Here is a 16,360-nt window from a genome sequence, read left to right on the forward strand (position 1 = left end):
CCTTCCTGTTCTGGCTACTCCCTTCCTGTTCTGGACACTCCCTTCCTGTTCTGGCTACTCCCTTCCTGTTCTGGACACTCCCTTCCTGTTCTGGACACTCCCTTCTTGTTCTGGACACTCCCTTCCTGTTCTGGACACTCTCTTCCTGTTCTGGACACTCCCTTCCTGTTCTGGACACTCCCTTCATGTTCTGGACACTCCCCTAACCGTGGTATATTGGCCATGTACCACACCCCCTTATTGCTTAATTAGAACCTCCCAAAAAATCCTATTATACCACTGGATGAGGGTCTCTCTGTACGCTCTTTAGTCCTAGTGAGGGACATTGGGGAGGGGTTATAAGGGGAGGGGGAGCGGTTATAAAGGGGGGTGTTATAAAGGGAGGGGGGGGGGGTTATAAAGGGGGGAGGGGTTATAAAGGGGGGTTATAAGGGGGGTTATAATGGGGGGGGGGGTTATAAAGTGGGGTTATAAGGGGGGAGGGGTTATAAAGGGGGGGGTTATAAAGGGGGGGGGGTATAAATTACCTCAGAGGGAGAGATGTAGTGACACACACCACACACACACACACAGCTACACACACACACACACACACACACACACACACACACACACACACACATGAGTTTCAGAGTTGTATACATGCAACAACATGCGTTGATGCATGAATCATGAATCAGCATAATACAAATTGACTTAATTATTTATGTACTAACTAAATAATCACACAGAATTATACATAACAAACAAACAGTAGATATTTGGGTGACTACATGACACAAAGGAAAAGTCCCTAGTGGACTAACCCGATATGAAGGCTTGGTAGACAAAGGAAAGGGGTGGGGGGACTGAGAAAGAGCGGGAAAGACAAAGACTAAATGGATTCACTACACGCAGTCTATAATTATACTAATTGAAATGCTAACGGCCGGTCATTCGAGAATAATTGCAGTGTATATATTTACGCCCGTATGTTGTTGTTGTCTTCTCTGTTGGAATCGCCGGTCCGTCTGCTGGACAGTTCAGTTCATCAGAGAGTCTCCGGTTAACTTCCCCAGAAGTCACCATTGTCCTTCGTGGTTGTAACTCTGGATAGTGTCTGCTGTAATGGATACGTCAGGGATAGAATAGATGCTTCCGCGCGGTCGTCGGGTATTCTCGTCCTAGACTTACGTAATTTCCTGCTGCGGACTAGTAATTATACGTCTGGGATTTGCTCTTATTCTGTGGTGAGCGAAAGTCTCAAAGTTTAATGATTTCCAGCCGTGTAGTCAAAACTACAGCTGTATGTTCTCTGTGGCTGTCACGCCCTGACCTGAGTATTCTTTGTTTTCTTTATATATTTTGGTTGGGTCAGGGTGTGACGAGGGTGGTATGTGTGTTTAGTCTCATCTAGGGTTTTTTTACTGTCTAGGGGTTTTGTAGATTTATGGGGTTGTTTCCATCTAGGTGTTTATGTAGGTCTATCGTTGCCTTAGGTGTTTATCGTTGTCTCTGATTGGGAACCATATTTAGGCAGCCATCTTTTTGGGTTTTTTTTTGTTTTAAGTGTTCTTCGTGTTCTTCATTCAATAAAGAAGAATGTATTCACACCACCCTGCGCTTTGGTCCCCACGACGATTGTGACAATGGCCAATAGAACTGTAGCCATTCCAACAAGGGGATTCCATCCCGGCGTTCTAACTTAATGTGCATTTTTATAGGAAGTGGGTTTTATACTCTGTGGGGAAAAAGGGGCGGTTCTATGACACCTGATGTCACGGGGGGGGGGGCGTGGCCACTGACGAGTTCAAACTTTACATCTTAACAAGTATCTCGTTTAGAAGGCCAACTTCCCCATTGCATCTTCTCACAAATAGTTTCATATTTACTCATTCATTTTATCCAACATCTAGATGTAAACCTGACAGTTGGGACATGTACACTTTTAAGAGATTTGATTTGATCACCAAATGAAACACCCGTCATGATTGTTCTTTAAGTGTCCACGGATCATTCCCACATTCTCAAAAATATAAATATTGTTTAATTATTCAAACATTTGATTGTCCAAGTGTCTCTCTGTTTTCCACAGTTTACATTCCAATCTCGAAACACTACAGAGCATTTTATGACCATCATAAAACAGCCCCCTCTGTGTGTGTGTGAGAGAGAGAGAGAGAGAGAGAGCGGACCCACTGTAACCTGATCTGAAGGCTTTGACAGTTGAACATCATGCTTTTCAGGCTTTGTGTGTGTATTGGATGGGGGGGTGTGTGTTAGATGTGTGTGTTAGATGTGTGTATTAGATGTTGTAATGATCACTGTCCTGTGTGCCCCCTTAGTAACACTTGATCCTCTACTTCCGCCTCTATTTCCTCCTCTACTTCCTCCTTTTCTCCTCTACTTCCCCCTCTACTTCCTCCTCCTCAGGGCCGATGAGATTGAAATGGTGATGACCGATCTAGAGAGAGCCAATCAGGTCAGTCTCCACCCCTTTAGGGCCTTGGTCATTATTGGATATTATAAACTGGGTGGTTCGATCCCTGAATGTTGATTGGCTGACAGCTGAGGTATATCAGACCGTATACCACGGGTATGACAAAGCATTTATTTTGATTCTTCTAATAATGTTGGTAACCAGTTTATAATAGCAATAAGGCACCTCTGGGGTTTGTGATACACTATATATACAAAAGTATCCAATTAAAATGACTGGATTCGGCTGTGAGCGCACAGCCATGCAATCTCCATAGACAAACATTGGCAGTAGAATGGGCCTCACTGAAAGAGCTCAGTGACTTTCAACGTGACACTGTCATAGGATTCCACCTTTCCAACGAGTCAGTTTGTCAAATGTCTGCCCTGCTAGAGCTGCCCCCCCGGGCAACTGTAAGTGCTGTTATTGTGAAGTGGAAACGTCTTGGAGCAACAACGGCTCATCCGCGAAGTGGTAGGCCACACGAGCTTACAGAGCGGTACCGCCGAGTGCTGAAGCACGTAAGCGCATAAAAATCATCTGTCCTCTGTTGCAACACTCACTACCAAGTTCCAAACTGTCTCTGGAAGCAACGTCAGCACAAGAACTGTTTGTCGGGAGCTTCATGAAATGGGTTTCCATGGTCGAGCAGCCGCACACAAGCCTAACATCACCATCCGCAAATGCCAAGCGTCGGAGGCTGGAGTGGTGTAAAACTCGCCGCCATTGGACTCTGGAGCAGTGGAAACGTGTTCTCTGGAGTGATGAATCACGTTTCACCATCAAGCAATCTGACGGACGAATCTGAGTTAGGCAAATGCCTAGAGAACTCTACCTGCCTGAATGCATAGTGTAAAGTTTGGTGGAGGAGGAATAATGGTCTGGGGCTGTTTTTCATGATTCAGGCTAGACCCTTTAGTTCCAGTGAAGGGAAATCTTAACGCTACAGCATACAATGACATTCTGCACGATTCTGTGCTTCCAACTTTGTGGCAACAGTTTGGGGAAGGACCTTTCCTGTTTCAGCATGACAAAAATGGTTTGTCGAGATCGGTGTAGAAGACTGGCCTGCACAGAACCTTGACCTCAACCCCATCAAACACCTTTGGGATGAATTGGAACGCCGACTGCGAGCCAGGCCTAATCAGCCCACCATCAGTGCCTGACCTCACTAATGCTCTTGTGGCTGAATGGAATGAAGTCCCCGCAGCAATGTTACAACATCTAGTGGAAAGCCTTCCCAGAAGAGTGGATGCTGTTATAGCAGCAAAGGGGGGGGGGGGGGACCAATTCCATATTAATATCCGTGATTTTGGAATGAGATGTTCAACGAGCAGGTGTCCACATTCTTTTGGTCATGTAGTGTAGGTGGCCAATATACCACGGCTAAGGGCTGTATCCAGGCACTCCGCGTTGCGTCGTGCTATAGAACAACCCTTAACCGTGGTATATTGGCCATACACCACACCCCCTCTGGCCTGATTGCTTAAATGTAATTATGATATATTTCTGTGTGTTCGGTTAATATTAGCCCCTGGGTTAATATTAGCCCCTGGGTTAATACTAGCCCCTGGATTATTACTAGCCCACCTGGGTTATTACTAGCCCCTGGGTTAATACTAGCCCCTGGATTATTACTAGCCCCTGGGTTATTACTAGCCCCTGGGTTAATACTAGCCTGGGTTATTACTAGCCCCTGGGTTATTACTAGCCCCTGGGGTAATACTAGCCCCTGGGTTAATACTAGCCCCTGGGTTAATACTAGCCCCTGGGTTATTACTAGCCCCTGGGCCCTGGGTTAATACTAGCCCCTGGGTTATTACTAGCCCCATGGTTAATACTAGCCCATGGGTTATTACTAGCCCCCTGGGTAATTACTAGCCCCGTCTGGGTTAATACTAGCCCCCCTTGGGTTATTACTAGCCCCCCTGGGTTATTACTAGCCCCTGGGTTACTGGGTTATTACAAGCCCCTGGGTGATTACTAGCCCCCCCTGGGTTATTACTAGCCCCTGGGTTATTACAAGCCCCTGGGTGATTACTAGCCCCTGGGTTATTACTAGCCCCTGGGTTAATACTAGCCCCTGGGTTATTAGTAGCCCCACCTGGGTTATTACTAGCCCCCCCCCCTGGGTTATTACTAGCCCCTGGGTTATTACAAGCCCCTGGGTGATTACTAGCCCCCCTTGGGTTATTACTAGCCCCTGGGTTATTACAAGCCCCTGGGTGATTACTAGCCCCTGGGTTAATACAAGCCCCTGGGTGATTACTAGCCCCTGGGTTATTACAAGCCCCTGGGTGATTACTAGCCCCTGGGTTATTACTAGCCCCTGGGTTAATACCAGCCCCCCTGGGTTATTACGAGCCCCCCGGGTTATTACTAACCCCTGGGTTAATACTAGCCCCTGGGTTAATACTAGCCCCTGGGTTATTACTAGCCCCTGGGTTAATACTAGCCCCTGGGTTATTACTAGCCCCTGGGCCCTGGGTTAATACTAGCCCCTCGGTTATTACTAGCCCCTGGGTTAATACTAGCCCATGGGTTATTACTAGCCCCCCTGGGTTATTACTAGCCCCCCCCTGGGTTAATACTAGCCCCCCTTGGGTTATTACTAGCCCCCCTGGGTTAATACTAGCCCCTGGGTTATTACTAGCCCCTGGGTTAATACAATCCCCTGGGTGATTACTAGCCCCCCCTGGGTTATTACAAGCCCCTGGGTGATTACTAGCCCCTGGGTGATTACTAACCCCTTGGTTATTACTAGCCCCTGGGCTAATACTAGCCCATGGGTTAATACTAGCCCCCCTGGGTTATTACTAGCCCCCCGGGTTATTACTAACCACTGGGTTAATACTAGCCCCTGGGTTAATACTAGCCCCTGGGTTATTACTAGCCCCTGGGCCCTGGGTTAATACTAGCCCCTGGGTTAATACTAGCCCCTGGGTTATTACTAGCCCCTGGGTTAATACTAGCCCCTGGGTTAAAACTAGCCCCTGGGTTATTACTAGCCCCTGGGCCCTGGGTTAATACTAGCCCCTGGGTTATTACTAGCCCCTGGGTGATTACTAGCCCCTGGGTGATTACTAACCCCTGGGTTAATACTAGCCCCTGGGTGATTACTAACCCCTGGGTTAATACCATCCCCTGGGTGATTACTAACCCCTGGGTTAATACTAGCCCCTGGGTTATTACTAGCCCCCCTATGTTATTACTAGCCCCTGGGTTATTACTAACCCCTGGGTTAATACTAGCCCCTGGGTTAATACTAGCCCCTGGGTTATTACTAGCCCCCTGGGTTATTACTAGCCCCTGGGTTAATACTAGCCCCCTGGGTTATTACTAGCCCCTGGGTTAATACTAGCCCCTGGGTTATTACTAGCCCCCTGGATTATTACTAGCCCACCTGGGTTATTACTAGCCCCTGGGTTAATACTAGCCCTCGGTTATTACTAGCCCCTGGGTTATTTCTAGCCCCCCTGGGTTATTACTAGCCCCCTGGGTTATTACTAGCCCCCTGGGTTATTACTAGCCCCTGGGTTATTACTAGCCCCTGGGTTATTACTAGCCCCTGGGTTAATACTAGCCCCCCTGGGTTATTACTAGCCCCAGAGTTAATACTAGCCCCAGAGTTAATACTAGCCCCCCTGGGTTATTACTAGCCCCCCTGGGTTATTACTAGCCCCCCTGGGTTATTACTAGCCCCCCCTGGGTTATTACTAGCCTCCCTGGGTTATTACTTTCCCCCTGGGTTATTACTAGCTCCCCTGGGTTATTACTAGCCTCCCCTGGGTTATTACTAGCCTCCCCTGGGTTGTTGCTAGCATCCCCTGGGTTGTTGCTAGCCTCCCCTGGGTTGTTGCTAGCCTCCCCTGGGTTGTTGCTAGCCTCCCCTGGGTTAATACTAGCCTCCCCTGGGTTATTACTAGCCTCCTCTGGGTTGTTATTGATCTCCCCTGGGTTGTTGCTGGCCCCTGGGTTAATACTAGCCTCCCCTGGGTTATTACTAGCATCCCCTGGGTTGTTGCTGGCCCCTGAGTTAATACTAGCCTCCCCTGGGTTATTCTTGCCTCCCCTGGGTTGTTGCTGGCCCCTGGGTTAATACTAGCCGCCCCTGGGTTGTTGCTAGCCCCCACTGGGTTGCTGCTAGCCCCCGCTGGGTTGTTGCTAGCCCGTTACCTTCCTGAAAGGAAGTAAGAACTAACAGCTAGAAGTCGACCACAAGATCCTTCTCAAGAGCCTCCGAGTGGACACTATAGTGTGTTATCATGTTGAATATTGGTTTAAATGAATCACTAACACTCAATCATCCATAAGACCCCAAATAAGGAAGGAACTACCACTGGGAGGAACGTTAGGAGTTAGAAGTATGAATCCAACGCCATCCATCTACCCCCTCGGCTCAGAGACCCCCTGTAGCCGAAAACGCCCAACTCTGTTCATGATAATAGATATTTAAGGGGGACTTTGGGGATGTCACTGATGTTAACATTCATTATTAAGATGACCTGGGGATGACCTGGGGAGGGATAGCTAGCCACATAATGCTAATGTTAGCCTTGAGCTCAGCTTTCACATTTCAACAACACCCGCATGGCACACACACCATGTTGTTCTGCGTCCAGTAATACCTCAGAGGATGACATCATGCCTTTCAGTTCTCTTACACACACACACACACACACACACACACGTTTAATATGTCCTGTGTAGACAGGAAACATCAAAACGGGGGAAAACAGTAAACATGATGTTTTCTCCATGGAGATTGCAGTCACCTCAGCTTGTAGTTCTGCCAGTTATAGTCGGTACTCTGCAGTCTGTTTCAGTACGTTCGCTCTGGTCTCAGTCCAGTGCAACTTCGGCTGTGTTAAGACAGCTCTTCTCTCTCTCTCTCTCTGCCTCTCTCTCTCTGCCTCTCTCTCTCTGCCTCGCTCTCTCTCTCTCTGCCTCGCTCTCTCTCTCTCTGCCTCTCTCTCTCTGCCTCTCTCTCTCTGCCTCTCGCTCTCTCTCGCTCTCTCTGCCTCGCTCCCACTCGCTCTCTCTGCCTCGCGCTCTCTCTCTCTCTCTCTCTCTCTCTGCCTCTCTCGCTCTGCCTCGCTCTCTCTCGCTCTGCCTCTCTCTCTCTCTGCCTCTCTCTCTCTGCCTCTCTCTCTCTTCCTCCCTCTCTCTCTCTGCCTCTCTCTCTCTCTCTGCCTCTCTCTCTCTGCCTCGCTCTCTCTCTGCCTCTCTCTCTCTCTCTCTGCCTCTCTCTCTCTGCCTCGCTCTCTCTCTGCCTCTCTCTCTCTGCTTCTCTCTCTGCTTCTCTCTCTCTGCCTCGCTCTCTCTGCCTCTTTCTCTCTGCCTCTCTCTGCCTCTCTCTCTCTGCCTCTCTCTCTCTCTGCCTCTCTCTCTCTGCCTCGCTCTCTCTCTCTCTCTCTCTGCCTCTCTCTCTCTCCCTGCCTCTCTCTCTCTCTGCCTCTCTCTCTTCCTGCCTCTCTCTCTCTCTCTGCCTCTCTCTCTCTCTGCCTCTCTCTCTCTCTGCCTCGCTCTCTCTCTCTCTGCCTCGCTCTCTCTCTCTCTGCCTCGCTCTCTCTCTCTCTGCCTTGCTCTCTCTCTCTCTGCCTCTTTCTCTCTGCCTCTCTCTCTCTCTCTGCCTCTCTCTCTCTCTGCCTGTCTCTCTCACTTTGTCTCTCAGAGGGCGGAGGCAGCACAGAGGGAGGCGGACACTCTGAGGGAGCAGCTGACCTCTTCTAACCAATCCCTGCAGCTGACCACACAGATCCAGACCACCCCAGAAATGGTACGCTGTCCTATAGTGATTGGTTGGTTGATTGATGTATGTATTGAGCAGGCTATAGTGATTGGTTGGTTGGCTGATTGATTTTCTCCCCTTGCGTCTCTAGTTGACCTATAGGATCAGACTGTTCTGATTGGTAGATTGATGTATGTGTTGACCTATAGGATCAGACTGTTCTGATTGGTAGATTGATGTATGTGTTGACCAATAGGATCAGACTGTTCTGATTGGTAGATTGATGTATGTGTTGACCAATAGGATCAGACTGTTCTGATTGGTAGATTGATGTATGTGTTGACCTATAGGACCAGACTGTTCTGATTGGTAGATTGATGTATGTGTTGACCTATAGGACCAGACTGTTCTGATTGGTAGATTGATGTATGTGTTGACCAATAGGATCAGACTGTTCTGATTGGTAGATTGATGTATGTGTTGACCAATAGGATCAGACTGTTCTGATTGGTAGATTGATGTATGTGTTGACCTATAGGACAAGACTGTTCTGATTGGTAGATTGATGTATGTGTTGACCTATAGGACCAGACTGTTCTGATTGGTAGATTGGTAGATTGATGTATGTGTTGACCTATAGGACCAGACTGTTCTGATTGGTAGATTGGTAGATTGATGTATGTGTTGACCTATAGGATCAGACTGTTCTGATTGGTAGATTGATGTATGTGTTGACCTATAGGACCAGACTGTTCTGATTGGTAGATTGGTAGATTGATGTATGTGTTGCCCTATAGGACCAGACTGTTCTGATTGGTAGATTGCTGTATTGATGTATGTTGTTGACCTATAGGATCAGACTGTTCTGATTGGTAGATTGCTGTATTGATGTATGTGTTGACCTATAGGACCAGACTGTTCTGATTGGTAGATTGGTAGATTGATGTATGTGTTGCCCTATAGGAACAGGCGGTGGAGGCCCTGTCCCGCCCCAGTCTGGAGGCAGAGCTGGGGGCCAAGGACAGGGAGATGGTTCAGCTGATGGATGATGTTCAGAGACTGCAGGCCAGCCTGTCTAAACTCAGAGAGAGTTCCAGCACACAGATCACACAGCTGCAACTACAGCTCAGCACCAAGACGGACACCCTCAAGGTAGGATATATATACACACACACACACACCTGCTCACACACCTGCTCACACACCTGCTCACATGTATGTAAAAGTTGATTGTCATTATACTCTCATTCATTTAATCTCCTCCCTTCGCTCTCTCTGCTCTCATCCCCTCTCCTCCCCTCGCTCTCTCTGCTCTCATCCCCTCTCATCCCCTCGCTCTCTCTGCTCTCATCCCCTCTCCTCCCCTCGCTCTCTCTGCTCTCATCCCCTCTCATCCCCTCGCTCTCTCTGCTCTCATCCCCTCTCATCCCCTCGCTCTCTCTGCTCTCATCCCCTCTCCTCCCCTCGCTCTCTCTGCTCTCATCCCCTCTCCTCCCTCTCTCTGCTCTCATCCCCTCTCCTCCCCTCGCTCTCTCTGCTCTCATCCCCTCTCATCCCCTCGCTCTCTCTGCTCTCATCCCCTCTCCTCCCCTCGCTCTCTCTGCTCTCATCCCCTCTCATCCCCTCGCTCTCTCTGCTCTCATCCCCTCTCCTCCCCTCGCTCTCTCTGCTCTCATCCCCTCTCCTCCCCTCGCTCTCTCTGCTCTCATCCCCTCTCCTCCCTCTCTCTGCTCTCATCCCCTCTCCTCCCTCTCTCTGCTCTCATCCCCTCTCCTGCCCTCCCTCTCTCTGCTCTCATCCCCTCTCCTGCCCTCCCTCTCTCTGCTCTCATCCCCTCCCTCTCTCTGCTCTCATCCCCTCTCCTCCCCTCCCTCTCTCTGCTCTCATCCCCTCTCCTCCCCTCCCTCTCTCTGCTCTCATCCCCTCTCCTCCCCTCCCTCTCTCTGCTCTCATCCCCTCTCCTCCCCTCCCTCTCTCTGCTCTCATCCCCTACCTCTCTCTGCTCTCATCCCCTCTCCTCCCCTCCCTCTCTCTGCTCTCATCCCCTCTCCTGCCCTCCCTCTCTCTGCTCTCATCCCCTCTCCTCCCCTCCCTCTCTCTGCTCTCATCCCCTCTCCTCCCCACCCTCTCTCTGCTCTCATCCCCTCCCTCCCTCTCTCTGCTCTCATCCCCTCTCCTCCCCTCCCTCTCTCTGCTCCCATCCCCTCTCCCCTCCCTCTCTGCTCTCATCCCCTCACTCCACTATTCGGTCCTCCCTCTCTCTCCACCCATATCCTGTCTGTCTGTCTGTCTCTCTCTCTCTCTCTCTCTCTCTCTCTCTCTATCTCTCTGTCTCTCTCTCTCTCTCTGTCTCTCTCTCTCTGTCTCTCTCTCTGTCTCTCTCTCTCTCTCTCTCTGCCTCTCTCTCTCTCTCTCTCTCTGCCTCTCTCTCTCTCTCTGTCTCTCTCTCTCTCTCTGTCTCTCTCTCTGTCTCTCTGCCTCTCTCTCGCTCTCTCTCATATATTTATAGCAGCTGGAGGGAAAGCTGCAGGAACAGGCTGACTATGAGGAGGTGAAGAAAGAGCTGAGGTGAATTTGTGTTTCTGTGGTTCTCTAATGTTTTGAAGGGAAGCAGGTCCTCTTGGCCTCTGATCTATAACTCAATACTGTGTGTGTGTGTGTGTGTGTGTGTGTGTGTGTGTGTGTGTGTGTGTGTGTGTGTGTGTGTGTGTGTGTGTTTTATTGATCCTTTATTTGCAGACGTCAATGCAGATAATCAACCAAAAGGGATTACTACAAAACACGATCAATGAGTTAGCCAGGTAGATATTCAGAAATCACTTTACCTATTATTAATATTATTATTTTAGAAAGATACTCTTGACATGGTCAAATGGACTCCACAACCAAAAACACATCTCAGCTTTATAGTATCAATAGTACTATATAGTATCAATAGTACTCAATAGAACTATATAGTATCAGTAGTATCAATAGTACTATATAGTATCAGTAGTATCAATAGTACTATATAGTATCATAGTATCAGTAGTATCAATAGTACTATATAGTATCAGTAGTAGCAATAGTATCAATAGTACTATATAGTATCAGTAGTATCAATAGTACTATATAGTATCAGTAGTATCAATAGTACACAATAGTACTCAATAGTATCAATAGTACTATATAGTATCAATAGTACTCAATAGAACTATATAGTATCAGTAGTATCAATAGTACTATATAGTATCAGTAGTACTCAATAGTACTCAATAGTACTATATAGTATCAGTAGTATCAATAGTACTCAATAATACTCAATAGTACTCAATAGTACTCAATAGTATTAATAGTATCAATAGTACTCAGTAGTATCAATAGTACTCAATAGTATCAATATTACTCAATAGTATCAATAGTACTCAATAGTAATTTCTGGTTGCTTATCAAAGTTTCAGTAGCTGGCTAACTCATTGAACCTGGCTAACTCATTGAACCTGCTTTGTGGTATACCCCTCTCATGACTTCCTAGTGGCACAGCGGTCCGACACGCTGCCTCTCGCTGCTAGAGGCGTCACTACAGACACCCTGGTTCGAATCCAGGCTGAATCAAGACCGGTCGTGATTGGGAGTCTCATAGGGCGGTGCATTACTGGCCCAGCGTCATCCGGGTTAGGATTTGGCCCGGTGTCGGCCGTCGTTGTAAATAAGAATTTGGTCTTAACTGACTAGCCTCGTTCAATAAAAGTTAAATAAAATACAGTGCCAGAAAATATTCATACCCCTTGAATTATTATTATTATTATTATTATTATTATTGACTTATTCCACATTTTGTTGTCACAGCTTGAATTCTAAATTGATTAGATGTTTCTCCTCCCTGATCAATACTCCGTGATGACGAAGTGAAAACATGTTATTAGAATTTTAAACAAAACTGTTGATCATTACTAGACAAATCATTTTCAGGTCTTGCCATAGATTTGCAAGTCGATTTAAGTCAAAACTGTAACTCGGCCACTCAGGAACATTCACTGTCTTCTTGGTAAGCAACTCCAGTGTAGATGTGGCCTTGTGTTTTAAGGTTATTGTCCTGCTGAAAGGTGAATTCATCTCCCAGTGTCTGGTGGAAAAGCAGACTGAACCAGGTTTCCCCTCTAGGATGTTGCCTGTGTTTTATCTCTATTATGTTTATTTTTTATCCTGAAAAACTCCCCACAGTCATTAACGATTACAAGCATACCCATAACATGATGTAGTCATCACTATGCTTGAAAAAATGGAGAGTGATACTCAGTAATATGTTGTTTTGGATTTACCCCCAAACGTAACACTTTGTATTCAGGACAAAAGGCTAATTTATTTGTCACTTTGTTTTTGCAGTTGTACTTTTATTTCAAACAGGATACTTGTTTTATAATATTTTTTATTCTGTTCAGGCTTCCTTCTTTTCGCTGTGTTTAATTAGGTTAGAGTGGTGGAATAACGACAATGTTGTTGAGCCATCCTCAATTTTATCCTATCACAGTCATTACACTCTGTTTTAAAGTCAAAATAAAAATAGATTAACATTTTATTTTGTCACATTGAATACAACCTTACCGTGAAATACTTACTTACGAGCCCTAAACCAACAACGATATTAAGAAAAATAAGAGTGAATAAAAATATTTACTAAATTAACTAAAGTAGAAAATAGATGATTAACAATAACGAGGTTATGTACCAGGGGATACCGGTACCATATCGATGAGCAGGGCAACAGGTTAGTAATGAGACTATATACAGGGGGTACAGGTTAGTAATGAGACTATATACAGGGGTACAGGTTAGTAATGAGACTATATACAGGGGGTACAGGTTAGTAATGAGACTATATACAGGGGATGCAGGTTGGTAATGAGACTATATACAGGGGGTACAGGTTAGTAATGAGACTATATACAGGGGTACAGGTTAGTAATGAGGCTATATACAGGGGGTACAGGTACCGTATCGATGAGCAGGGTACAGGTTAGTAATGAGACTATATACAGGGGTACAGGTTAGTAATGAGACTATATACAGGGGTACAAGTTAGTAATGAGACTATATACAGGGGTACATGTTAGTAATGAGGCTATATACAGGGGTACAGGTTAGTAATGAGACTATATACAGGGCTACAGGTTAGTAATGAGACTATATACAGGGGTACAGGTTAGTAATGAGACTATATACAGGGGTACAGGTTAGTAATGAGACTATATACAGGGGTACAGGTTAGTAATGAGACTATATACAGGGGTACAGGTTAGTAATGAGACTATATACAGGGGGTACAGGTTAGTAATGAGACTATATACAGGGGTACAGGTTAGTAATGAGACTATATACAGGGGGTACAGGTTAGTAATGAGACTATATACAGGGGGTACAGGCTAGTAATGAGACTATATACAGGGGTACAGGTTAGTAATGAGGCTATATACAGGGGGTACAGGTACCGTATCGATGAGCAGGGTACAGGTTAGTAATGAGACTATATACAGGGGTACATGTACATGTAGGTATGGTTAAAGTGACTATGCATATATGATGAACAGAGAGTAGCAGTAGCGTAAAAAGATTGGTTGGTGGGTTGTGGGACACAATGCAGATAGCCCAGTTAGCCAATGTGTGGGAGCACTGGTTGGTTGGCCCAATTGAGGTAGTATGTACATGAATGTATAGTTAAAGTGACTATGCATATAAGATAAACAGAGAGTAGCAGCAGCGTAAAAGAGGGGTTGGGGGAGGCACAATGCAGATAGTCTGGGTAACCATTTGGTTACCTGTTCAGGAGTCTTAAGGCTTGGGGGTAGATTCTGTTCAGCAGTCTGTTGGCTTGGGGGTAGAAGCTGTTCAGCAGTCTGATGGCTTGGGGGTAGAAGCTGTTCAGCAGTCTGATGGCTTGGGGGGGTAGAAGCTGTTCAGCAGTCTGTTGGCTTGGGGGTAGAAGCTGTTCAGCAGTCTGATGGCTTGGGGGTAGAAGCTGTTCAGCAGTCTGATGTCTTGGGGGTAGAAGCTGTTCAGCAGTCTGATGTCTTGGGGGTAGAAGCTGTTCAGCAGTCTGATGGCTTGGTGGTAGAAGCTGTTCAGCAGTCTGATGGCTTGGAGGTAGAAGCGTGTTAAGGAGCCTTTTGGCCCAAAACTCTCTCTCTCTCTCTCTCTCTCTCTCTCTCTGTCTCTCTCTCTCTCTCTCTCTCTCTCTCTCTCTCTCTCTCTCTCTGTCTCTCTCTCTCTCTCTCTCTCTCTGTCTCTCTCTCTCTCTCTCTCTCTCTCTCTCTATCTCTCTCTATCTATCTCTCTCTATCACTCTCACTCTCACTCTCACTCTCACTCTCTCTCTATACTCTATCACTCTCTCTCTGTCTCTCTCTCTCTGTCTCTCAATTCAATTCAAGGGGCTTTATTTCCATGGGGAACATGTGTTAACATTGCCAAAGCAAGTGAGGTAGATAATATATAAAGTGAAATAAACAATAAAAATTAACAGTAAACATTACACATACAGAAGTTTCAAAACAATAAAGACATTACAAATGTCATATTATATATACAGTGTTGTAACAATGTACAAATGGTTAAAGGACACAAGATAAAATAAATAAGCATAAATATGGGTTGTATTTACAATGGTGTGTGTTCTTCACTGGTTGCCCTTTTCTCGTGGCAACAGGTCACAAATCTTGCTGATGTGATTGCACACTGTGGAATTTCACCCAGTAGATATGGGAGTTTATCAAAATTGGATTTGTTTTCGAATTCTTTGTGGATCTGTGTAATCTGAGGGAAATATGTGTATATAATATGGTCATACATTTGGCAGGAGGTTAGGAAGTGCAGCTCAGTTTCCACCTCATTTTGTGGGCAGTGTGCACATAGCCTGTCTTCTCTTGAGAGCCAGGTCTGTCTACGGCGGCCTTTCTCAATAGCAAGGCTATGCTCACTAAGTCTGTACATCGTCAAAGCTTTCCTTAAGTTTGGGTCAGTCACAGTGGTCAGGTATTCTGCCACTGTGTACTCTCTGTTTTGGGCCAAATAGCATTCTAGCTTGCTCTGTTTTTTTGTTAATTCTTTCCAATGTGTCAAGTAATTATCTTTTTGTTTTCTCATGAATTGGTTGGGTCTAATTGTGCTGCTGTCCTGGGGCTCTGTGGGGTGTGTTTGTGTTTGTGAACAGAGCCCCAGGACCAACTTGCTTAGGGGACTCTTCTCCAGGTTCATCTCTCTGTGGGTGATGGCTTTGTTATGGAAGGTTTGTGAATCACTTCCTTTTAGGTGGTTGTAGAATTTAACGGCTCTTTTCTGGATTTTGATAATTAGTGGGTATCGGCCTAATTCTGCTCTGCATGCATTATTTGGTGTTCTATGTTGTACACGGAGGATATTTTTGCAGATTTCTGTATGCAGAGTCTCAATTTGGTGTTTGTCCCATTTTGCGAAGTCTTTGTTGGTGAGCGGACCCCAGACCTCACAACCATAAAGGGCAATGGGCTCTATGACTGATTCAAGTATTTTTAGCCAGATCCTAATTGGTATGTTGAAATTTATGTTCCTTTTGATGGCATAGAATGCCCTTCTTGCCTTGTCTCTCAGATCGTTCACTGCTTTGTGGAAGTTACCTGTAGCGCTGATGTTTAGGCCAAGGTATGTATAGTTTTTTGTGTGCTCTAGGGCAACAGTGTCTAGATGGAATTTGTATTTGTGGTCCTGGTGACTGGACCTTTTTTGGAATACTATTATTTTTGTCTTACTGAGATTTACTGTCAGGGCCCAGGTCTGACAGAATCTGTGCAGAAGATCTAGGTGCTGCTGTAGGCCCTCCTTGGTTGGTGACAGAAGCACCAGATCATCAGCAAACAGCAGACATTTGACTTCGGATTCTAGTAGGGTGAGGCCGGGTGCTGCAGACTTTTCTAGTGCCCGCGCCAATTCATTGATATATATGTTGAAGAGGGTGGGGCTTAAGCTGCATCCCTGTCTAACCCCACGACCCTGTGTGAAGAAATGTGTGTGTTTTTTGCCAATTTTAACCGTACACTTGTTGTTTGTGTACATGGATTTTATAATGTTGGATGTTTTACCCCCAACACCACTTTCCATCAGTTTGTGTAGCAGATCCTCATGCCAAATTGAGTCGAAGGCATTTTTGAAATCAACAAAGC

At 46.2% G+C, this 16,360-nt stretch overlaps 1 protein-coding gene across 1 annotated transcript in view; it reads left to right on the forward strand.

Annotated features, from left to right (window-relative positions):
- Positions 1–16,360, forward strand: part of LOC139383004 (homeobox protein cut-like 1) — a 136,351-nt gene that overhangs the window by 92,031 nt on the left and 27,960 nt on the right. Inside the window, exons 9-12 of the mRNA XM_071127294.1 lie at positions 2,413–2,461; positions 8,133–8,237; positions 9,153–9,341; positions 10,699–10,757. Coding sequence (XP_070983395.1) covers positions 2,413–2,461; positions 8,133–8,237; positions 9,153–9,341; positions 10,699–10,757 — 402 coding nt within the window. The remainder of the gene's footprint in view (positions 1–2,412; positions 2,462–8,132; positions 8,238–9,152; positions 9,342–10,698; positions 10,758–16,360) is intronic.

The sequence above is a fragment of the Oncorhynchus clarkii genome, chromosome 24 (assembly GCF_045791955.1).
Source record: "Oncorhynchus clarkii lewisi isolate Uvic-CL-2024 chromosome 24, UVic_Ocla_1.0, whole genome shotgun sequence".
Classification (NCBI taxonomy): domain Eukaryota; kingdom Metazoa; phylum Chordata; class Actinopteri; order Salmoniformes; family Salmonidae; genus Oncorhynchus; species Oncorhynchus clarkii.